The 25879-nt window shown below is 39.6% G+C and overlaps 1 protein-coding gene across 4 annotated transcripts in view; it reads right to left on the bottom strand.

The window, feature by feature from the left end:
* Positions 1 to 3684: 3684 nt before the first annotated feature.
* The window catches only part of EDEM2 (ER degradation enhancing alpha-mannosidase like protein 2), a 66238-nt gene continuing 44043 nt past the window's right edge, over positions 3685 to 25879 (bottom strand). For all 4 annotated transcript variants that reach the window (XM_077170476.1, XM_077170469.1, XM_077170490.1 and 1 more), the window contains 5 exons: positions 13945 to 14086; positions 12469 to 12593; positions 7991 to 8135; positions 6356 to 6477; positions 3685 to 4238 (listed from right to left, as the gene is read on the bottom strand). In XM_077170476.1, coding sequence (XP_077026591.1) covers positions 3744 to 4238; positions 6356 to 6477; positions 7991 to 8135; positions 12469 to 12593; positions 13945 to 14086 — 1029 coding nt within the window. In that variant the 3' untranslated portion in view covers positions 3685 to 3743. The remainder of the gene's footprint in view (positions 4239 to 6355; positions 6478 to 7990; positions 8136 to 12468; positions 12594 to 13944; positions 14087 to 25879) is intronic.

The raw sequence follows: 25879 nt of genomic DNA, 5'->3' as shown, positions 1-25879 counted from the left end.
TTTCCAAACAGTTGCCTCATTTGACATTCCCACTAGCGATGTATGAGGTTCTACATGTTCTACATCCTCACCAACATTTGTCTTTTTTCACATAGTCATCCTTGTGGGAAGTGGTATCTCATTGCATTTCCCTAATGACTAATGCTCAGCACCTTACAAGTGCTTATTGGCACCTGTGTATCTTCCTTGGATAAAAGTCTATCAAATCCTTTGACCATTTTTAATTGGATTGTCTTTTTATCGTTGAGTTCTAAGAGTTCTGTACATATTCTGATTCTAGACCCCTATCAGATATGTAGTTTGCTAATATTTTCTCCCATACTGTGGGTTATCTTTTCACTTTTTTGGGTGTGATTTGAAGCATACAAGTTCTAATTTTGATGAAGTCCAATTTATCTATTTTTTTTCTGGTTGCCTGTCCTTTAGATGTAATATCTAAAACACCAACATACACACACACACATACAGAAAAAAAAAAACATTGCTTAATCCAAAGTCACAAAGATTTATAGTTTTTTCTAAGAGTTTTACAGTTTTAGCTCTTGTACTTAGGTATCTGATCTATTTTTATTTAATTTTCATATATGGTGTGAGAGATGGGTCCAAAATCTTTCTTTTGCATACGGATATCCAGTTCTTCCAACAACATTTGTTAAAAAGACTCTTCTTTCCCCCACTGAATTGTCTTCACACCATAGTCAAAATCAATTTATCATCTGCCCCAATCAAGACAGTAGAGGGAGAAGCTTCAGGGCTCTGATCCCCACAGAAACTTTGAACAACCAGCTACAATTGGAAGAAACATCTTTCTCAAAACTCCAGAAAACAGTTAAAGGACTTAAGTAACAGATAAGTGATGTATCAAGAAAAAGGCTATTTAAAAGTGGTAAGATCTTCTGGCTCCTTGGCTCACCCCGGCCCATTCCTTGCTTGCTTGGTGTGGAGCCAGCCTATGCTCCCAGTGCAGAGTCATGCTTCCAAAGGAGCGAAGTCGCCCTCATGCACAAACTGGGAGTATGGACCAATCTGCCATCTCAGAAGTGCCCTGCACATAGAAGGTGGCTCACTAAGTTCTCTATAGAATGCTGTGGGACAGCAGTCAAGTGGATGCTTAGGGCAAGGTATTGCTGGCTATAGAACATACAGTTTAGTGTCTAGGACCCTGAGGACACTGTTTTCTAGGGAAGAGTGACATTCAGAACTGTGTAAAAAGGGGAATTCCCAGGGCCAACCACACATATCCAAGACAAGACACCTGTGCAGAAAAGTCCAAGGAGGCTCCTATGCTTTGGATTGGAGCAATTCTCTAAATTCATTGTATGGATAAGCTCTGAAGGTGAGCCCTTTATAGATTGAACAGGCCAATCTATAAAGACTGGGAAAGGTTTTTCACCTATTCTTTCTTTTATTTTTATTTTTGTTAGCTCCTGGCATTCAATCAAAGCTCTGTCATAACACTGGCTGGATATAAGCTTAAGGTACAGATGCCTTAGAGTCTATTATTTCAGCAATACTTCATTAAAATATCAAAATGTCCAGGTTTCAACAAAAGATTACAAAAGATAAAAAAAAAAAAGGAAGTGATGGCCCATGCAAGGGAGAAAATTAAAACATTAGAAACCATCAATGAGAAGGACCAGCCCTTAGGATATATCAGACATAAAAAAAAAAAAAAAGGTGTTAGATATGCTCAAAGAACGAGAAGAAAACATGGACAAAGAAATAAGGAACACAAAAGATGAACACACACAAAAAATATCAATAGAGAGATATAAATTATGAAAAACCAAACAGAGCTGAAGGTCACAACCTGGAAATTAAAAATTCCCTAGGAGTTCAACAACGGATTTGAGTTGGCAGCCAAAAATGGAAGCAAACCAAGGGTCATCTACCAAGAGATAAACTGATAAAGAAAATGTAATATATACATGCAATGGAATATTATACAGTTGTAAAAAAAGAATGACATTCTGATTCACACAACAGCATGGATGAACCCTGAAGTCATCATGTTGAGTGAAATAAATCACACAAAAGAACAAATATTGTATGATCCCACTGATATGAAATAATTAGAATAAGCAAACTCATATAGCCAGAAACGAGAATATCGTTATCAGGGTCTAAGCTGGAGGGAGGGAATGGGGAGTTAATGCTTAAGTCAAGCAGAGCTTTCGATTTTGGGTAATGGAAAAGTTTTGGTAATGGATGGTGGTGATAATAGCACAACACTGTGAGCAAAATCAATAGCACTAAATTATATATTCAAATGCAGTTAAAAGGAAGAAATTTTAGGTTGCATATATGTTACTAGAATAAAATTTTTTAAAAAAAAGTTGATGAGGAGAAGTCTTTCTTTAGGTAAGTTCTAAAATCAGATCATCACTATTTGTAACCCCTACTGAAATAATGGATCTAGAACATGATCAAGAAATGTCTGCTAGCAATAGACATCCAGACATTATGTGCCTCCTGAATGAAGTACACAACACCACTGATGAACCATTCTTGCAAAACAAAAATGAAACAAAATTGTAAACTTTAAATCTGATGAAACCCTTAGATCTTAAAAAAAAAAAGAAAGATCATAGATCTACTAAAAAAATCCTTAGAACTTACAAAAAATAGAGGTATATATTAAACACCACCACAGAAATGCAAATAACAAAATCCTTAATGTGGGAAACTGCATTGGACAAACAATTCAGTTTCTTCAGCAAGCAAACTGTAATAAAAACAAGAGAGAGAGAATACCTATAGATCAGAAGAAGCTTAAGATGTAGATGGTCCAGTTGCAAATATATGAACATTGTTTGGATTCTAATTGGAATAAACCATAATACAAATTACCACAACAATCAAACCAAATCAGCAATAGGATAATTGTAGATATTAAGGAATAATTGTTTATTTTTATAGGTGTGTTTTAAGGATGCATTCTAAAATATTTATGGATGGTATGATGTTTGGAATTGCCTCCAAAATAATCTTGTACAGAAATACATGAAATAAAGTTGGCTGAATCAACCCTCTTTGAAGCTAGGTTTGTTGAGTTTGGGTGGTGAGTACATGGGAGATTATTATCCTGTTCTAATTTTGTTTAAAATTCCAAAATTTAAATTTTCTTTAAATTTAAAAGCTCACCCCCTTGGAGAGCCCTTCCCCACCCATGCTATTTAAGGTATATTGCCTCTCCCCATTTCCTAGTACAGCATGCTACTTTCTTAACACTTATCACAATACTATTTTATATATTTAATACTTTATTTCTCTCCTCTAGATTTTAATTTCTGTGAAAATAAAAACGGTTTGTATAGTTCAGTACTGCATCTTTAGGGTCTGATAGGCACACAACAGTACTTAATAAACCTGTATTGCATAGAAGGATAGATGGATAGATGGATGGAGAGGCAAAAGAGCAGAAGCACAGGCTGGAGCATGAACTAACAAAGAAATACATTTATGACAACACCCTTCCCACAGATACCAGAAAAGGGGAACCTTGAAAGGTAGGGAGATTCAACTTTCAGTCCATTGAAGACTTTGGAGCCAGCCAACTTTGGGTTTGGCTGTTTCTCTAAGCATCTGAGAAAAATAAAATAAATTCACAATTGGTTTAACCACTCTTCCCTTGAATGAAATCTCATGAGAAAGCAAATACATAAAATGGAAAAACACAATAGCTCAAAGTAGAACTGTTTATTGCAATAGCTGAGCTTCAAAAAAATAAAATCATCCAGTGGTTATGTAGAATCTAGGAACACTTGTCCCAGTAATGCCAACTTAGAGGTAAAGGGCTGACTAGGGCAGCTGAGAAGGGGGATCTTCTGCTTGGCAGGCTTCTTCTCCCTTGCTCTGTCTTGGTTTTCAGAGAATATTCCTGCCCTTGCTGGAGGTTCCCATGGCCCAGAACTCAAAGTTTTTTTCTGAAATCTTGATTTCTTCCGTTTGAGAGAGTAGAATTCCCTCATCAAGTCTTCCACTTCCCACTGTTCTTCTTTCAGCCTCTGGCAACAATGCAGGGCAGCTGGGTCGATGGGGTGTGCTTCCGTGTTGAAGATGTAACCCCCAGCCCCCAGAATGCACTCCCCATAGGGGGTTATCACTGCATCGAAGGTGGAGCCATTGTTGTGGATGAAGTTGGTTGGGTCAAACAGAAGGTAGAGGTATTTCACAGTCTCAGCCAGGAAGAAAGACTCCATGCGGTTGTCAAGCTTGTGGTCTCGCAGGTCTTTGATCTGCCACATGGGAGAGGGAAACAAGTCAGAACAGCATCACAGCGCAGTAGGAAAGGCTGGGTGACCCACTATGAGTTCCAGCTCTGCCCCAAAGGCAGCTGAGGGCCTTGGGCAAGTCAGTTAACTTTTCAGAGCCTCACTCTTGTCTAAGCCACCATCATCTCTCACCTAGATTATTACATCTTCCACCCAGGCTTTTTGCTTCCTTCTTCAGCCCTTAGTATATTTATATCATAAGTCTTACTATCATTCCTCTTCTCAAAAACCCTTCTCTGACACTCAATTTCTATGCAAACTAAAAGGCAAAATCTTTACTTTAACAGGTCTTATGTGATCTGGCCCTGTTACCTCTCTAGCCTAATCTCTTACCACTCTCCCCCTTACTCCTGCAGCTCTAGGCACTCTGGTCTTTACTTGAGTGTGGCAAGCATATTCCCAGCTCAAGTTTTTTGCATGGTATTCTTCAGCCTGGAACACTCTTTCTCCAGAAGTCCTAATAGCTTGCTCTCATACTTCATTGAGGTCTCTGCTCAAATGTCACCTCATCAGAAAGGTCTTCCCTGACTTCTCTACATAACAGGACAATCTCTTTTCCCCCTTACCCTAGCTTTTTGTGACTATGAATATAGATCTAATCACACTTTTTAATGATGACATAGCATTCCATTGCCAAAACGTATCATCTTTTACTTAGCTAACCCCTCTCTTGATGGCCATTAAGGCCGAGTCTTTGTTATTTAAACAATCCAGAAAAGAGTCTTATGAAGTAAAATTCATCCTGAGTTTATATGCAGAGATGAGGAAAACTATTTTGCTCATATAAATAAATAAAATAAAATATTTATTTTAGCGTCTCAGAATTAGCAATATATTTTCTGAAACAAAACTAATCCTCACTGGACATTTATTTTATACAGAAGAAAATGTGACTCAAATATGGACTTGACATACGAAGAACTAGTATTCCCTTGCCCTGTTTGATAAAGGATAAGAAAGTCAGATGTCTGTTCCCACTACCCTTGGAAGACTTCCAAGGGGCATCATTTTCAAGGAAATAAATCTAATATTCCTAAGAAAGCCCCAGTGGGCTTATATATCTGACTTTCCACAGAAAACATATTAGAAACCAGAAAATAGCACTGCTTTATTTTCCCCTTATACCTATAGATCTTTACTTTAAAATACTTATCTGTGTTTTATTTATAGAATATATTTATATTAAAAATTTTTGAAAAAGGAAGAAGGTTTTATTTTTTTAATCCTATACTCTAACACAAGCTTCCTAGGTTTTTTGGAGAATTTTCTTCCAGACTATTTTCTTACACATCTGGTTTTAATATGTCTATGATGATTGTTTATTTATAGCTTGCCTGCTTGAGTCCTAGGGGATGTGACATGGCTCCCACTCTTGACTCTTTCAATCCATTCTTCACAGAGAAGCTAGAGTGATCTTTCCAAAACCGAAGTTGGATCGCCTCACTCCTTTGCTTTAGGTGACTTCGCTTTCCAGACAGAACAACATCCAATCCCTTTATTATTCCTTATGTGAAGCCCTACATAATCTGGCCCCTGTCAACCTTCCAGACCCTATCTCCTCCCACTTTCGTCCTGTTCACTCCACTGCAGCCACACTGGCCTTCTTTCTGTCTCCCAGATGTATGTTCATTGTCTGTTTTTCCTACCAAAATGAAAGCACCATGGAAGCAGGGCTTGGACTTTCTTCACTGTGTAGCCCACGGGCCTAGCACGGTGCCTGGGATTTGAAAGACATTGAATAAATATCTCTAAGACTGTTTGGACTATTCTGTGAAGGGTTCCCAGGTTTTAGTATAAGGCTATGGGACTTTGGATTTCCCTTCTCAAGACCCATTTCATACACCCGATTCAGACAAATAAAGGACCTCTGATGCAGGGGGCATGCCAAGGGCATGGAGTCAAGACATCTGGGCACTAATCCTAGCTCTAGCTCTACCAGTGATGTGGCCCTGTGCTTCTCTGTTCTTCAGTTTCCCCACCATGCTAATATGCCAGGACTTCCAATGGCTATATTTTTAAAGAGACCTCTATAGCAGCTGGAGGAGATACAATACCGTTCTTGAGCCTGAAGAAATACTTACTGTAGCAAATCCGCACTCCACCTTGCTGATTTTTTCAATGGATTCTACAGCATCTCTTCCAAGTTCTAATAGGGTGGGATCCCCCGTGGCACGGTAGAGATACATCGCACTCTCAATAAGTTCTGCAAAGTCCAAAGCAAACCCTCCTCATCCAGTGGCTGAGCAAGGATGGCTAAGGGCCCACTCAGGGGTGGTAAGAGACTGCCCCTCCCCATATTCATACTTAAGGGGAAGTAAAGGCCTTCAGAGGCCTCTAGGCTAAGTCCTGTGCTCCAACACTGCTGATCAGAGAGACCTATAAAGTATAAGGCACTGGCCACTTTAATTATAGAGTGGTATCTTATTTTCCATTTGATATTGTTTTTGAGTATATGGCGCCTTTGGAACCTCACAGAGGAAGGGTGACTGGACTAAGACATTCCTGGATTCCTGGAAGTGGGGCCCAATTTTCTACTGATGCCTTCCTGCCAGCCAGCCCTACAAATGGAACAGGTTGCCTCTTAAGTAATAAGGTAGTAAGTGAGCAAAGACTGGATAACCACTTGAAAGGGAATTACCAGCGGATTTCAACTAGAAGACCTCTCAGGTTCCCTCTAACCCCAAGATCGCACAAGCCAAAGTCTTACATTTAGTCTCAGACTTTGATCTTCATTTTTTTTCAACTGCTTATATTAGATATAATACTTTCTGATGGTCTACCCTTAAAAAAACAAGAAGCAGAACCAGTGCACGAGAAACACTAAGAAGAGCAGTCTCTAAGGTGTCTAAAGGGCTTAAACCACTCTTTATAGTTGCTGTTTTACTCCCTCTTTTGTTCCCTCTCCACAACTTCTACAATAATTACTTGGGTTAGAGAAGGAAAGAAACGGGGCAGAGAAGGCAGAAGGCAAAGACCCCACAACACTAGCAAGGCCAGGCCCACTGCTAAAAGTGATTCAGGTGGGAAGGTGTTAGAGTCAAAGACAATGGAAATATAACCTATTTTGGTGTAGGGTAGGACTGTGAGTGGTGATTAAGCTTCCTTCCTCAGTCCCCCTTACCCCTCCTCTCCTTAGAATTTTTAACCTTCCTGAAATGAATCAGAGGACATCAGGGCTGGAAAGGAACTCAAGACAGAATCTGGTGTGTAGTACCTTCCCTCTCAATCTTGATCTGAGCTGCATACAGGGGAGGTGGTTAAGACTAGATGATTCCTAATGTCCACTCCAAAGTTCTAACATTCCATACTACAGAAACGTAACATATCTAACCCACTGACTTACACAGTTTGCCTACGCCTCTGAAATATTGATGGCCAGAGTGTAAAAGGAGTCAGCCTGGCTCTTCTTCCTACTCACTTTCCCAAGCTTGAAATAACACAAGATTTAGCTAAGAGACTTGGTTTCCAGTCTTAGCTCCTATACTTAACAGCCTTGGGCAAGCCATTTCAACTCACTATGTCTCCATTTCCTCATCTGAAAATAAGAGGATATACAATTCCTAGCAGGAAAACACCCACAGCCACTTAAAGGAGCAGGCTAAAAACAAAGGACTTGGAAGCACTTGTAAAGCATGGGGTCACGGAGAGACCTGGGGGTCTGGGGTTCGGAGAAACAAGCCTGTAGGAAGGCCATGAACCCCTAATTCGCAGCTCACCTGGCCGAAGTGGGTAGCCCTCTCGCTTCTCCACTGTGTATCCTTGGGGAATGTTGTAGAATTCCGGGAGCCCCCCAAACTGCTTCCAGACAGTGTAGTAGTTGAGGAAGGTCCTCATGGCATTGTCAATGTCCCCAATGAGGCTCTGTAGAGAACAAGTGGTTATCAGGCAGGGGCTACCATGTGTGAAAACCCACATTAAAAAACTCCAAACACATTCTCAGGAAAAGAGACAGCAAAGCCTTTGGAGTCAAAAGTCCTGGCAATCCAACCCTGAGTCTGCTGCTTTCTCATCACATGCCCTGAGCAAGACAGTTCGCTTCTTTGAGCCTGTTTCCTCACTTACAAGATGTAAAATACAACACCTATCTTGCATGTTGTTGTAAGGAACAGAGATTCTATACCAAGCGCTGGCTGACAGAAAGTGCTCAAGCTAGCTACTAATAGCTTTAAATAGGTAATTCAGTCATCTGGTTTAAAAATCTAAGAACAGAAAAGGCTACCTTTGCTAAGTTCCACTCCCACCATGGACCCCCCCAAAAGATAACCACTTTTCTTAGTTTCTTATATAATTTCCTAAGGTTTTTTTATGCAAATGGGCAAATATGAAAATTCATTATTTTCCCCACAATAAAAATAGCCTACTAGTATACGGTTCTTCACTTTCCTTTATCTACTTAACCATCTATCTTGATTTTTCCATATAAATACATAGAGCAGGTTTATATGGTTGCATAGTTTTTCCATTGCTTGGACCCTAATTTAATTAGTTCCTGATTAATGGCTTGGTTCCAACCTTTTGCTATTTGTTATTGTAATTACTGCTGCAATAAATAGCTGCACATACATCACTTCAAACATATGCCAAGTGTATCTGTAAGATAAATTTCCATAATTAGGATAGCTGGGTCAGAGATTACATATTTTTGCAATCTTAATAGCCACTGCCAAGTAGCAATCAATATTAATATACACTCACAGGGAAACAGGTGACCTTCTTGACATCTCCACTAACTATCTCATAGATAGAGAAAACATTTCCAAAACAAAATTTTTGTTCCTCTCACTTTCTCACAAAATTGCCTCTCTGCACTCGCCTCTCTTCTTAGTCAATGCACTGCCATCCACTCAGTTACTCTAGCCAAAAAAACTGGTGGTCATCCTTGACCCTCCCTTCTCTCCCACCCCAAGTTCATTTCATTAACAACTCCTGTCAATTTCATCTCCAAAACATCGAGATTTTACTCTCTTTATCTCCAGGGCCACCACCTGGTCACCAGAATCTTGGACAGCATGACTTTAAAGGTCTCCTCGCTGGCCCCAAGGCTGGCCCATTTATCCCTCTCCAATCCACTCTCGCCAAGGCAGCCAGAGTAACCATTTTCCAATATATACCAGACCTTCAGTGACTTCGTATGAACCCAGAAGAAAATCAAGATGCCTCACTGCTGCCCTCAAGGCCCTATTCAATCTGGTCGCTGCCGACCTTCCCACAACTGGCCTTTCCCTTCCCTGGACTTTTCTTTATTTCTGATAAACACTCACCTCCCCCTGTCTCAGGACCTTCATACATGATATGAATATTTTCATATCCTTAACATTTTCTAAGCTTATTTTTTTCCTTCATTGAAATTTATTTCCTGTATTTGTCTAATTTTCTCTTTGTGTCTACCTTTCTTGACTATAAACTTCATGAGGGACTATAAACTTCACCATAGGTGTTCAAATATTTGTTGAGTAAATGAATGAACAAATTTAACATCTCTAAGCCTCCCTTCCTCATTATGAAACAACACTTACCTCATAGAGTGTCGTGAACATTCTCTATAAAGTGCCTGGCATTTAAATTATTCCTTTAAATGCCACAGACTGAACAGATGGTCAGTAAATGTTAACTCTTAGTGTTGTTATAACCTCACGGAGAAATAACCCAGGGTCCCTTCTCAAACCAGCTAAGTAGCCATACAGAAAGCACAAACTGAGATGGATTCTTTACATTATTTTGCCTTCGCTCTTTTTTTAATTTTTATTTTAGGATTTTTGGAAAATAAGGGCAGAAAAGAGTCATCTTTAACCCTATCACCCAGATATAATAGTTCTGATACCTATATTTCCAATTTCCAGTCTACTCAAAGTTGTATAAGTATTTTTAAAAACAAACCGAGGGGCGGGCCGCGGTGGCTCAGCGGGCAAGAGTGCTTGCCTGCCATGCCGGAGGACCCCGGTTCGATTCCCGGCCCCAGCCCATGTAAAAAACAAACAAACAAACAAAATATAATAAAATAAGAAAATGTTTAAAGATGTTTCCCTTTCTTCCTCCCTTCCTTCCTTCTCTGTCTGTCTTTCTTTCCTTCCCTTCCTCCCTAAAAAAAAAAAAAAAAAAAAAAAAAAAAAACCGAAATAGAAATATCAGTATCTTCTTAATTGGAAAGTATCAGCAATTTACATCTTTGTTTTCTTCTATTCTCGAACACATAGGGACAGAATTTTACAGAGCTGTCATCCGTGTATACATGCAAATATGCTTTATTAAGTATTTTTGGCTGTTGTTAAATCAACTTAAGGAATCAAAATTTTAATAATTATTCCTAATTCCTCAATACAGTCTAACAAACAATTTTCATTCCTTCATGATTCCTTGATTCTTGTCCACCCCTTCTTTGTGTATGGAAGGCATTTGCACTTTAGTTAAAATTATATAATAGTCCATTGCCTTAAAATACAATCATTTCTTCATTCTTGTTAATGGATATTTAGATAATTTCCAGTGTTTCTTGTCATGGACTTGCTGCAAGGAATATATAAATAGGTGGCATCTTTCCCTGAAATTATTTTCCCAGGGAACAAGCACAAAAATGGGAATATGAAGGGTTAAAGGCTTGATCGTTCTATGGAGGGTTGTTCAAGAAAGTTTTCCAAAAGGAATATGATCACAAATCATTTTAAGGAAAGAGATTTCCAGATACTCACTTTTCCTAAAATGGGCCTGTCTGAAAACATGCTTCTAACACAATGACAGGCTCTCCATTCTCATTGTCACTTTCAAAATTGCCCTTCTGCCATTTTACAAAAGCAAGGTGAACCTATCAACAATCTTTACTCTTACTGTGGAACAATGTCCTGGAATATAAAAGCTTCCTGAGCACCAAACTAATTTAAATTTAAAATATTAGTTTAAGTGCTGAGAAAATGAATGCCTAACCACTAGGTAACAACAAATCCTTCTACAAATCAGATGGTTTCCAATTCTTTGCTTTCACCAAATGGAAGGAACTGGGGTCAAGTTGTTGCACAGAGATCATTAAAAGTAATTTTTGATGGCAGATCACTATGTGATTGTTTTACCATAGAAAAGTTGAACCATATATTGTCATTTTTGGTAGAATGCTGCCAATTTTATATGGTTCAATTTATTAACACTGAATGATTTTTTAAAACTTAATGACAAAAAAAAATTTAATGACATTACAATAAGCAAACTCCTTCCATTTCCATATACATATTTACATGACTAAGACTTCACAACATCCACATCTATAAAAATAAAAAGCAGGAAGAAAACTGATGCTTAACCATGTTACCTATTAGTAATAAGTAATATTCATGTGGAAATACATGAACTAATTAAAAACAAAGAAGCCCCAATTTCATTAAGAAATGCATTTCCAATAAAATTATTTTTAGGTTTTGTAATTATTTTCAAAAATTGAAAGATATTTATGTTATGTTAATCAAGTACATGCTAATACATTTAATGATAACTAAACTCAGGAGCAAACAAATTTAATACTTAGAGCTTATGGTCCCAGGAAATTTTAATATATCTTAAATTATATTTACATATGCATTTTGTTAGACATGTAGTAGGTAGGATGACCAATAAAACACATTCAAATATAAAATATATTTTATGATAACATATATAATAAATATTTTTTACTTATATATTTAATACATATAAAATAAAATATACTAAGTAGAAAAAATTCTGTGGAGGGAGTAGAATGGAAATAAAAGGTCAAGAAGAAAAAGGAATTAGTATGTAACTTTAAACTCATAAGATTAAAAACATGCAAGTATATTCCCAAGAGAAAGAGAGCCAATAAACACAGACCCCCCCCCCCCCAAAAAAAAACATGCAAGTGACTCAATATAAAATTTGATTCTAGAAGAACAGGACCAATACTCAATGTTTTCAACAAGTTCTTACTGAGACTGTTTCCCCATCTATAAAATAAGAGGTTGGCAAAATGTACATTAATGGGGGACTAGTTAAATAAATTACAATATATCTATTCAATGAGATATATGTAGATGTTAATAAAGTAAAACTGATCTATACATATTCCATCCCAAAACCTCCCCATCACAAAAAAGGGCACAGCAACTTTAGTATATCTTATTTGATTTATACATCAACATGAGCTTGCTCTGCCAGTTTCCATAGAAAAATGACCACCCTCTCTGACTGCTCCTACCTGAAGACCAGGCCAGTAAGCCTCCAAGGACTGGAAAACTGGCATGGATACAGTCCCCTTGTACATCTGCACCCACAGGTACCAGTCATCAAAGCGGGTATAATTCCTAATGGCTTCATTATACTCTGCAGTGGAGGAGATGGAATAAAGACGCATTAGGGATGCAAAAAGGCAGATCTTGTCAACAGAAACACCAACTTAACACTTCTATAAAATCGCATCACGGTCTAGCCTCAAGGCAGACTAGGATGCAATGAGGCATAGAAGAAGTGGCATGGGCTCTGGAGAGAAATTCCAGGCTCAAATCCAACTCCAGCTTTACCGCTTGCTAGCTATGACTTGGACAAATTTTTCCCTCTTGAGTTTCAGTATTATTACCCATAAACTGGGGAAAGTAACATTTCCTACCTTACGTTAAGTTCAATCATTCACCCAACAAATATTCACTGATCATCCTTCATGGAGCTCACATTCTAGTGGGAACTTGAACTTGTACCTCCTCCTAGATTTTAACTTTGCTTTTTTTTTGCATGGGCAGGCACCAGGAATTGAACCCATGTCTCCAGCATGGCAGGCAAGAACCCTGCCTGGTGAGCCACTGTGAGCCACCCTTCTCCTAGATTTTAAATCCATGAGACCTGGGACTATTGTTTGTTCATTGCTGAATCCCCAACACTTAAGACACAGTGTGCCTAGCCTTTAGTAGATGCTCAAGAAATATTATCTGAATGAATACACATGCAAATAAATAAACAAGATAAACTCAGTGTTGTAAAGATTAAATGAAATAATCCATATTCAACACTTGGCACAGTGCTTGGCACACAATAGTACTCAATAAATATTTGCTGAATAAATGAATGTTGGCTATAATAATATTATTAAGTGCCCCAGAGTTTCTCAATATTATTATTACTATCAGTATCTAAGAGCCTGGAGGGTCAAACGTATTTATTCAATAGATATTAATCGACTACCTATCTCATGCAAAGCACAGTGGGAAATAGGAATATTAATAAAGCATGGATTCTGCACTCAAATGAAAGAGCTGTAACTGTTGACAACAGCTGACTACAAGGAAGATGCTGAAGTCCCTAAATTCTGAGGAAGGATCAAGCCACTGCTTGGGCAAAGAAACATTTAAGTGGGCATTGAAAGGTAGCTAGAATTTGGACACATGAAGACAAGAAAAAAAGGTGTTCTAAGCAAAGGAAACACCATGTGCAATGGTCAAGAGATAAGAAACCCGGGGCCACATGCAGAGAATGCAGCATAGTACAGCTGGCTGTTGCAAGAAGGTGGTAAGAGGTATAGTAGCAATAAGTAAGCAGTATAAGTCCATGGTGACTTTGAATGAAGACTCAGGCATTCAGAATTTATTCTACAGGCACTTGGGAGCAACTGAAGTTTATAAACAAACTATACACATCACCAGGAAAAATCATAGGGAAAGCCCTTTTTCCCTGTTCTTCTTACCTAGGAACATGGCCATGAGCTTCTTATCCTGAAGCAGGATGGCTCCTTTCACCAGGTACTCAAAGTAGGAATCCACACCAGCCCCAATGCCTGCATCCTGGGCCACCCACTTGCCAGTGAGCACATCAATGTGGTTGCCAACCTGGGGAAGAGACAGGCGGTCAAGGGCCCAAAGCCAAACAAGGATCTCCCCAACCCCCTGACTGCCTAATGAGATGCCAGCCTGGCACATTGGTGCTTCTTAAACATGTAGGCTATAGGGGGAAAGGCTGGAGTTGAGCTGCTCAGGGTCATGGCCAGCCCTCCTTCACACTTGGAGATGCATCTCATGCACACTTAGATGAATTTAATTATACATATTTGGCAAAAAAAACAAAAAAGAGAAATAATTCAGAGTGTTTATGCCCAGCCCAGAGTGAACATGAGATGAAAACTTGCTATTCCCACAACCTGTCTCAGACTTCTCACTACTCTGCATAAGAGTGTAGTAACTAAAGATACAAAACATACTTTACATTTCCATAAATTAGCTCAAGAAGGACACCAAAAAAAACTGGTAAGAATGGCTGCTTCTGAGGAGAGAAACTGGGCAGCTGGGGAAAGGGATTAGAAGAGACTTCACAGATGTTACTGGTACATTTTTCTATCTTTTGTGAACCATGTGACTGGACACCATTTAAAAATTAAACCAAAAATTTAAATAGATTTATTTTTCATATACCTTAGGCTCTTGTGGAAGCTGCTAACTTTATCTGGTGCTCAATCAAAGAAACAACTATCTGTTCAGTGTTAGTTTGGGTTCCCCCACAGGCAGACCTTCAGCAAGAAAGAATACAAGAGTATAAGTAGTTGGTTTGGAAGAAAACAACGGTAGAGGAGTGGGAAAGTCAGACTGGGTAGAGCAGGCAGCCCATGAACACTATTCAGTCAAGCCAGTTACCACTACGGGCAACTGAGGCTCAGCCCCATTGGGGAGTTCTGCGAGTCAGTGTAGAGTACATGCCTCAGAGTTATACCATCCAAGGGGCGGGGGAATTGGAGTGTTTATTTATAAACTCCCATCAGTCACTGGTTGAGAACTTCTTCTGGGTATTTTTAAGTCCCTGCATTTCTAGGCAAACACAAGCAGAGAAGACTATAGGTATCAAAGAAAGCCCTTGGGCAAAGAGACCCAAGTGATGACAGGTGGAAGACAAGCCAGTGTGTATGGAGATGGTAAGGACTGAGGATGTGGGCAGGGCACCAACAGTATTTACTACATACAGTTCCAGGGCTGGAGAAAAACTGCCTTTGTTGGACTTACTAAGGGACATTGTATCAGTCTCCAGCGTGGCACCTTTACGGGATTTTCAAGGATATAACACACAAGTTTCGTTTTCCAATCTAATTTAGACCTAAACCCTGAATAAAATGATCCTGTACCTGAATCATTTTCCAAAAACAGTCTTTGAAAGTCATCATAACTTAAAATATCAGCTTTACCACAGAAGTAACAAAGGATCAGAAAGGTTCAGTGACTTGCTTTTGGTTACACAGTTTTTACATAGCAAGGCCAAGGTCCAGACTAAATCTGGACTTTGTCTAAATCCAGTGTTCTTTCCTAGATAGCATTGGTTCAATTATTCCTAGATTCATTGGATTATCCAGTTTAGGAGCTAAAACCTACCTTAGATATCATCTGGTCCAAAGTGTGTTAAATTTCCATGGGTTGTAAGGTAGGGTTTATAGTTAACAGTAACACTGTAATATGCTTCCACTGAATGTATCAAAGGCATTAAGCCAAAACTAAATGTCAAGAAGCTGGGGGGGGTGGGGAATGAAGGAAGGGTATGGATTCAATGTGGAAGAAAAGGAAATGTCTTTATATAGATTATGGTGGCGAAGGCATGTTATTTTCATAGGTTAGATTGTATGATGTGTGAATAAAATTGTTTAAAGATGGGGGTGGGCCACGGTGGCTCAGCAGGTAGAGTTCTCACCTGCCATGCCGGAGACCAGGGTTTGGTTCCCGGTGCTTGTCCATGTTAAAAAAAAAAAAAAAAAAGTTTAAAAATGAACAGAGAGAGAGCAGACAACAGTGGTTCAGTGGAAGAGCTCTTGTATGCCATGTCAGAGACCAGTTCTTGCCTGCCATTTTGGAGACCTGGGTTCAATTCCAGGCATCTGCACATGTAAAAAACAAAAAATGAACAAAGAGAGAAGTAAGAAGCTGAAAGCAAGACCCAGATGAGAAAGGAGAGACCAACAGGTGTTGCCATGTGCCATATGGCAGAGGAGCCAAGGAACACCAGGATGAAAGTATCACCTTGATTTGGACATTTTCTCAGCCTCAAAGCCTTATGGTCAAAACTCTTTAAAATTTCTGGTGCCAGACAAGATGGAGGAAGCTCACTGAAGCTTCTTTCTCTCAATGATTACAACTGAAAACTGTTGGACAAAATACCCGAGGACTCCAAAAAGTAAACAAGCAGAATTGGTGAGGGGAGTTAAAGCATGAAAAAGCAATACATAAATAATGAGTTTCCTTTAATTTTTTTCCCTCTTTTCTCTCAAAGCTTTGACCTAAGAGTAGGCCAAACCAGGCGGCTGCATGGTAGTACAGGCAGTACAAACACTGAGATAATCCCCAACGTTCTGACTAGCGGACTGGAGAAAAGGTCCCTCCAAGCCAGAGAGAGTGGGGAGAATTCCCTTAAAGATTTTTTCCCCTTTCTCTCCCGGACCTGATCTATAATCTCAGGCCTCATTTGTGGAGTAGAGGCAGCAGTACCATGGTGGCTAAAATTCCAGGAGAAACTCTGTTATTCTGGCTAATGGACTAGGAAAAGGAGGTCCTGTGAGCTAGCGAGTGCAGGAGGAATCCCAGAGAGGAGTGAGCTGGAGAAGAGAGTTTCCCAATTCTGTGCATGAACCAGCACATGTTTTGCAAAGCCTTTGAAAAACTGAACTGACACTGGAGGCAGAGTTCACAGAAGATGAAACAGAACTTGCAGTCTGCAGTCTGAACTTAACTGGGTTAATTCCTGTCAAAACCAAACTAAACAAAATCAGCATTTTCTAAACAGAGATCGGCAAAACTTTCCTGTAAAGTACCAGGGAACTAATATTTTACGCTTTGCAGGCTGTGCAGTCTCTATCACAACTATTCAGCTCTGTCACTACGGTATCAAAGCAGTGATAGACCATACGTAAATGAATAGGCTTGGCTGTGTGCCAATAAAACTTTTATTTACAAAAACAGAAAGAGGGCTTTATTTGGCTTGCAGGTTAGCTTACTGAGCCCTCCTCTAGAAGAATGAATAAGACCCAGAGTCTCACAGTATATATTTAAAATGTCCAGCATATAATCCAAAATTACTCAACATATAGAGAAGTGGGAAAATGTAACCAATTTTCATGGGAAGTATAATCAAAAGATGGCAATCCCAAGGTGACACATTTGTTAGAATTATCAGACAAAGACTTAAAAACAGGTATTATAACTATGCTCCATGAGGTAAAGGTAACACACTTGAAGGGAAAGGTGCACATTCCTGGTAGAAAAATAGAAACTACAGAAAGAACCTGATGCAAGTTTTAGAACTAAAAACAGGTATCTGAAATAAAGCTTCATGAGATGGGTTTAATAGCAGAATGGAGATGACGGAAGCAGTCATACACTTGTAGATCAAGATTAATGCAATCTAAAGAACAGAAAGAAAACTAAAAGATTGAAAAACTAATGAACAAAGCCTCAAATTCTACAGGTGTATTATTTATATTACTGGAGTTCCAGAAGAAGTGTAAGAAATTGGCACAAAAAAAATTTGAAGAAGTAATAGCTGAAAGTTTCTTAAATTTGGTAAAAGACATAGAATTGCAGATTCAAGAAGCTCTGCGAATCCTAAATAGGATAAACACAAAACAAAATAAAAAATAAACAACATACACACACAGATATACAAGTCTCTGAAAAAATCTTAAAAGTAGCCTGAGAAAAATGATGAATTAAATATAGAACAATGATTTCATCAGAAACCATGGAAACAAGAAGACAGTGTTATATCTTTAAAGTGATGAAATAACTATATTCAGAGAAAACATCTTCAGGAATGAAGGTAAAATAAGGACATTCCAGATGAAGAAAAACCAAGAGAATTCTTCAGTAGCAAACCTGTTCTAAAAGAAGTAGTAGAGGAAATTCTTCAGGTTAGAATTAATAACACTAGAGGGAAAATTGAGTATGAATGAATCCTGATTTTTAGCCAGGCATATGGTTGCCTGGAATAGACTATATCCTCAGCCTCCCTTGCAACTAAGTATGACCAAAACCATGGAACTAAGTCCTGGTCTGTGAGTTGTAAGTGGAAGAATTATGGGGCACTGTTCTAGTTTGCTAGCTGCCAGAATGCAATATACCAGAAATGGATGGCTTTTTAAAAGAGGAATTTAATAAGTTGCTAGTTTACAGTTCTAAGGTCAAGTAAATGTCCGAATTAAAGCAAGTCTATAGAAATGTCCAATTTAAGGCATCCAGGGAAAGATACCTTGGTTCAAGAAGGCCAATGAAGTTCAGGGTTTCTTTCTCAAGTGAGAAGGCACGTGGCAAACACAGAGTTTCTCTCTCATCTGGAAAGGCACATGGTGAACACAGCCAGGGTTCCTCTCTCATCTGGAAAGGCACATGGTGAGCATAGGCCGGCATCTGCTAGCTTCTTCTCCCGGCTTCCTGTTTCATGAAGCTCCCTGGGAGGGGTTTTCCTTCTTCATTTCCAAAGGTTGCTGACTGGTGGACTCTGCTTCTTGTGGCTATGTCATTCTGCTCTGCTCTCTCTGAATCTCCTTTATTCTACAAAATGTTTCCTCTTTTATAGAACTTCAGAAACTAACCAAGACCCACCCAAATGGGTGGAGACACATTTCCCCCAATCCAGCTTAACAACCCACTCTTGACTGGGTTACATCTCCAGGGAGATGATCTAATTACAATTCAAACATACAGTATTGAATAGGGATTATCCTGCCTTTATGAAATGGGATTTAGATTAAAACGTGGCTTTTCTAGGGGACATACATCTTTTCAAACCAGCACATTCCACCCTCTGGACCCTAAAAAAGACTGTTTTTCCCATATACAAAATACATTAATTCCATAACAATATCACAAATCCTTAAACCATTTCAGTAGCAATATAAATGAAATACAAAGTTAGAAACAGTACAAACTCCTATCAAAGTTAGTTACAGGCATAGACTGTTCTAAAGCAGAATTATCCTCTGGCTCTGGACCTGTAAAAACCCAAGAAAAGTCATTTGCTGCCAACATACAAAGGAGGAATATCCATAGGACACATATCCATAGGGAGGAAAGAACACAAGGGTCACCAGTCCCATGCAGGTTTGAAAACCCGAAGAGCAAAATCCATTAGATTTCAAAGTCTGAGAATCATCTATCTTTGGGACTTTGAAAGCGGCAGTCCTACCTTTTCCAAAGGCCTACAGAGGCCTGCCTCTCTCTGAACGCTACCTTAACGGACACTGGGGAGACCACCTTTTTCTCAGCTCCACCCTCTCCAACCAGTGGGGCTGCACCTGGGCTCTGCCATCTCCGGGGCACACACCCAACCCCACCACGTGGTGGCAGCCAGGCTCTCCCCAAACTCCAAGGAATGTGCTTCACCCTCTCCAAGGCCTGAGGCAGCATGACCCTTCCACTGCAAGGAGGTAGAAGGCCCATCCTCTGCCTTCGGGGCAAATTCACCCTCTTGACGGGCTTGGGTGGGTCTGCTCTCCTGGCTCGAGGCTTCTTGACTTCAGACCTCAGCCTCCATGGTTTTACCTCTGAAGTTATTTTTCCTCCAATGTGTCCCTTCTCTGAACTCCCCAGTCCAGACTGGCAACAGCTCTGTTTATACAGGTCCCACAGCACTCTCTCTGGCTTTCTATGCAGTAGCCTTGGATTATGCCCACCAGACATAAGGAGTTGCCACAAATCCTTCCTGGATAACTCCATCTCCAAGCCTGCTTTCTCTGAAGTGGCTGGGCTGTTTTCACATTTGGTTAAATACTCACATGGGGCATTTTTCTCTGGGGTCTCCCTTCCTGGAAGCCCAGAATTTTCGAGAATATCAATTTCTAGTTTCTTTGTACCCAACAGTTCAGTTCTCAGCTTATCTCTTTCCTGTCACATTTCACTATAAGCTGTGAGGAGAAACCAGGCTGCATTTCCGACATTTAATTTGGAGATGTCTTCTGCTAAATATTCAAGTTCATGGCTTTTAAAATCTGTCTTCCAGCCAAAGCCACTAGTCAATTTTGCCAGATTATCTGTCATTTTAAAACAAGGCTCACTTTCCTTCCAGTTTACAATAACATGTGCCTCATCTCTGCCTAAAGCCTGGTCAGAGGTATCTTTAGAGTCCACATTTCTACCAACAGTCTCGTCAAAGCATTCTAGGCCTTCTCTATCAAGCTTCTCACAGCTCCTCCAGATTCTTCTCCTTATCCATTTAAAAAGCCATTCTAACATGTTTGGTATTTGCAAACCGTAGCAGCACCCCACTCTCCAGTATCAAAATCTGTTCTGGTTTGCTAGATGCCAGAATGCAATATACCAGAAAGGGAATGGCTTTTAAAAGGGGAATTTAGTAAGCTGCTAGTTTACAGTTCTAAGGCCAAGAAAATGTCCAATTAAAACAAGTCTATAGAAATTTCCAATCAAAGGCATCCAGGGAAAGATACCCTGGCTCAAGAAGGCCGATGAAGTTTAAGGTTTCTCTCTCAAGTGAGAAGGCACATGGTGAACACAGTCACGGTTTCTCTCTCCGCTGCAAGGGCACATGGCAAGCATGGTGTCATCTGCTAGCTTTCTCTCCTGGCTTTCTGTTTCATGAAGCTCCCCCAGAGACATTTTCCTTCTTCATATCCAAAGGTCGCTGGCTTGTGGAGTCTGTGCTTCGTGATGCTGCAGCATTCTCTGCTCTCTCAGAATCTCCTTCATTCTCCAAAATGTTCCCTTTTTTATAGGACTAAAGAAACTTATCAAGACCCACCCAAATGGGTGGAGACATGTCATCACCTAATCAGCTTAACAAGCACTCTTGAGTAAATCACATCTCCAGGGAGATGATCTGATTACAGTTTCAAACACACAGTATTGAATAGGATTATTCTGCCTTTATGAAATGGGATTTTGATTAAAACATGGCTTTTCTAGGGGACATACGTCCTTTCAAACCAGCACAGGTACATTCCTGGAAACTTCCTTCAGACTATTGGCATTTTCTTCAATCTTTGTCCCTTCCTTAGGAAGTGGCATGCAACAACTGGAGATGTGTTGCTTGGGAAGTGGATTGTAATAGCTGGAGTGCTAGCTGCTGTCTTGGGCCATGAAGACCCAGGGAAGGAATCCTGGTTCCTATGGACTTTGTGAATAAAGCCATCATACAAGCCCTGGGCTGCCTACTTTTAGACTTTTATGTGAGGAAGAACTAAATTTCTTGTGTAAGCCAATGTTATTTTTGGTTTCTGTTACTTGCAGCTCATATAGTTAGTAATGATTGAAACCAAGAAACACTTTAAGATAAATTCAAGAAAGGAGTTACTAGATGGAGAAACCATTTCAATGAATCCTTTGTAGATCAAAAGTACAGTGAACAACCTTTCTTGAAACTTTTCACAGTAAAGCTGCCAAAAGAAAAATCCCCACCAACCAACCAACAAAAATCCTAATGGAGACCCTAAATGCAGGGCCAGTCTCTGAATACATTTCAGTTCTATATGTTTTTGGGGAAAAACACAGAACAGACAAGCCAGAAGGTCTGATTCTAGCAATCCATGCAAAATGCAGCTCACAGGGCTCAGCACATGACACGGTGCTCTCTAAACCAAGTCATCCATTTTTATAGTTCCCACGGTATCTTTCAGAGAGTAGGTGGTCTGTGAATGTTTGTTGATGCCCTTTCTCTGGTAATACCTTTTGACCTGTTGATTTTCTGCTTGCTTTACAGAAGGCTTGTGTCTCATACTAACCAGTATCAGCAAGGAAAGAAAAGGAGACTCCTTTGATTCCAGGTTACACAAATCCATGGGAGAAAAATCAGCAGATGGAGGAGGAAATACACTATTTATTTATAATTTTTTTCACTTAATCCACAATTTCCCATACAAACATAAAAACTAAAAAATAAAACCACCACTTTGGGAACACATACACACATAATGAACAGACAGAAACAAGTGCTAGAGAAAATGTGGAGAAAGAGATGTACCTATTCACTGTTGGTAAGGAAGCTGAGAGGTTCAGCCAGCTCAGAAGGGCAGTGTGATGGTTCCACAGGAGGCAAGGGGTGGTGTTGTCCTATGATCCTGAAACCCCACTAGTAGGTATATACCTGGAGGAACTAAGAGAGTGGACACAAATGGGCATCTGCATGTTGGTGTTTATGATGGCAGTGTTTGTGATTCCGCAATGGATGGAGGTGGTCTAAGGGTACAATGACTGAGGAATAGAAGTGGGAACTGTGGTATTTACATATAACAGACTACTGAGCAGTCACAAAAAGGAATGAAGTTGTGAGGTATGCAACAAGATGAATGGAGCTTAAGGACAGTATGTTGAACAAAACATCAGAAACAAAAAAGACAAATATTATCATGCCTCATTCATACGGATTAAATATAATATACAAACTCAGAGAACTGAAGTTGAGAGTATGGTTATCAGGTTGGGGCCTATAGTAAAACGTCCTCGATTGTAAGCTCTTACAGCAGTCACATATATTTAGGAGTTGTAACTGATATTTCTAAATTCTGAAATATTGAACTATTTGCATATAACCTGGTTGTTCCCTGACACTTTGGGTATTTATGTGACACCGGAGACTCAGAGTTAGAGCACTAAAGCCATGAATGTCACTATTACCCCATTCAGCAACTGTTTTAAAAGCTGAAAATGTGATCAGACGTCGTCTAGAGATATGAAAGATAGGAGTAAGGCAAGTCAGAAATCTGGGGAAAGGATGATATGGTCCATATTTTAAAACTTCAACCTCTTTGCAAGACCAAAAGGAGAGATGTTTATTTGGTGTGAAATTCATATTTTTGGTAGCACATTATCTAATTTAACTGGTATGTTCAGTTTATTTGAACACCATAATTACATGGAATCTTGAATAGGTGTGAGATCTTGTTGGTTTGCACAGGTTAATGTGATGCCACAATATACTCCAGAGTAATTTGGGCAAGGAATAAAAAAGTATTTCCAGAGTCCCCTTGGGGGATCAGGGAGAAAGAAGGAAATATTCAACTTCCCCACTGTTTGTGAGAATTCCTGATATTCTCACAAGCAATGAGGACAACAAATTCAATAGGCTGAGGTCTCTATCTTGGGACTTGCCCCACTGAAGCTTATTCTTGCAAAGGAGAAGCTAAATCTATTTATTATTATGCCTAAGAGTCACTACCAGAGAACCTCTTTTATTGCTCAGTTGTGGCCTCCTTCTCTAAGCCAACCAGGCAAGTGAACTCACTGCCTTCCCACCTACATGGAACATGACTCCTGGGGATGAGCTGGGACCCAGCATCATGGGATTGAGAAAACCTTCTTGACCAAAAGGGAGAAGAGAGAAATGAGTCAAAGTAAAGTCTAACTGGCTGACAGATTTCAAACAGTTGGCAGGTTATCCTGGAGGTTATCCTTATGCATTATACAGATATCCCTTTTTAGTTTATGGTGCACTGGAGTGGCTAGAGGGAATTATCTGAAACTGTTGAACTGTGTTGCAGTAGCCTTGATTCTTGAGGAAGATTGTATAACTATATAGCTTTTGCAGTGTGACAGTATGATTGTGAAAAACTTGTGTGTGATGCTCCTTTTGTGTCTGATGCTCCTTTTATCCAGGGTATGGACAGGTGAGTAAAAAAATTAATAATAATAAGGATAAAAAACAAACAAATAATAGCAGGAGATAAAGGGTAAAAACTTGAAAAACTTGAAATACTGTGGGTCAATTAGAGGGAGGGATAAGGAGTATGGGTTATATGAGTTCTTTTTTTTTCTTTTTCTGGACTGATGCAAATGTTCTAAAAATGATCACAGTGAAGATTACTCAACTATGTGATCATACTGTGAGCCACAGACTGTATAATATGGTTGGACTATGTCTGTGGATACTTCTCAACAAAAACATTTTTTTTAATTTTCTTTTTTAATTTCCATGGGTTACAATTCTGCAAAAACCATTACCCTCCCCTCTATATGGGACATGACATCCTGGGATGAAAGTCTCCCTGGTATTATGGGATATGACTTGAAGGGATGATTCTGATTGACCCTGGCATTGTGGGATTGACAACAAAGGTGGAAAAGAATTGTAACTAATTAGGTATCAGTGGCTGAGAGAGTTCAAATAGAGTCCAGAGGCTATTCCGGAGGCTACTCTCATGCAAGCTTCAGCTAGATATTGCTATTCACCATGGTTTGCCAAACCCCAACCAAAACCACTCTGCCAACATTAAAGAACACCTGGGGCTTTAACTGAAATTCTACAAAGGTTCCATGCACTATGATCACTTTCCAGAAACCTACAACCTCTAGATGGGTTCCTAGGTCAGATAAGTCCTGCAACTCAGAGGGGCTGGCCTCTCCAGAACATCATCTAGCTCCATCCCCCAACCCACACTACTGACAGCCCTTTCAAACATGAAAATGTTAGAATGGGCATTGCCCAAATACCCCTCAAAATTAGGGAAAGCTCAAAGGAGAAGGTGGTGTTAAAACAGAAAAGATAGACTCTAACAATTGAGTATGACTGCTGAATTATTACATTGATTTTTTTTTTTAAGTCTCCAGTATCTTGGAGCAGCTAGAAGGAAAAATCTAAAATTGTGGAAGTGTAACCCACACCAAACTCTGAAATCTGTTCTATAACTAATTGTTTCAGTGTGTTTTGAAATTTATTGTTTTTGGTAATTTTTCATACATGTACAAAATATTTCCATGGGTTAATTGATATTATGAGGAGAAAGGGAAACTTAGATAAAATAGGTTTGGAAAATGTTGGGGTAAACAATACTAAATTGATTTCTTTACCATAGTATTTCATAACCTTTACTCTGCTCATGTTCATTGTAACTGTCCAAAAAAAAAAGATGCTGTATGTAGCATTTCCAAAGTTAACTGGCCAGGAATCATTTTTTCAGGAATAGCCATTCAACATCTTTCAGAACTAATGTTCTAAGAAACACTAAACATCTTTCAGACCTAGTGTTCTAAGAAATACCATAAATGAGAGCCAGACAAGCTGTTTTATTTAAACTCATGGAGGCATGAAGCATGTAATCCACTCCCTAGAGTCAGAAAAGATTGAGAAGTTAAGATGAACACAGACCTCTCTTCCCTGCCACATGATGTACTGTCGTGCTGTCTTCCCCTCTGTGTCAAAACTTTAACTGGGAGAGGCGAGGCAAGATGGTGGCTTAGTGAGATGCAGAATTTAGTTCATCCTCCAGAGCAGCTAGTAAATAGCCAGGAATGGTACAGAACAACTGCTGGGGGAACATCAGTGACTGGACTCACAGTGTATACCTGTCTGGACCAGGTGGCATGGCTGAGACCCTACACAGAACTGTAAGTCCCCTAAGCTATGGAGACCAGCACCCCTCCCCCACAGACACAGCAGGCTGGTTCCCTAAGGGGAAAGGAAACTGACTTTATTAGCAGCAAGGGTTAAGCTCAACCAAGCTCCAATTGCAGAATTAATCGACAAATTTTGACTACTGAAAATAGGCCCCAGCACAGATAAACCTGGATAAGCACTAAAGGTACTAGGAGGTTTTTGCCCTGGCAGAGAGGGGGCAGGGCTGATGGAAAAAAACAAATAAACAAAGGCTTTTTGAGTCTGACAGCACAAAATACTGGTAAAGGTCTGGACCCCAAGAAAAGGGGGCACACAGA

Source organism: Tamandua tetradactyla, chromosome 1, assembly GCF_023851605.1.
Source record: "Tamandua tetradactyla isolate mTamTet1 chromosome 1, mTamTet1.pri, whole genome shotgun sequence".
Taxonomy (NCBI): Eukaryota; Metazoa; Chordata; class Mammalia; order Pilosa; family Myrmecophagidae; genus Tamandua; species Tamandua tetradactyla.
The sequence above is the reverse complement of the archived record's forward strand: the minus strand, read 5'-3'. Positions and strand labels throughout refer to the sequence as shown.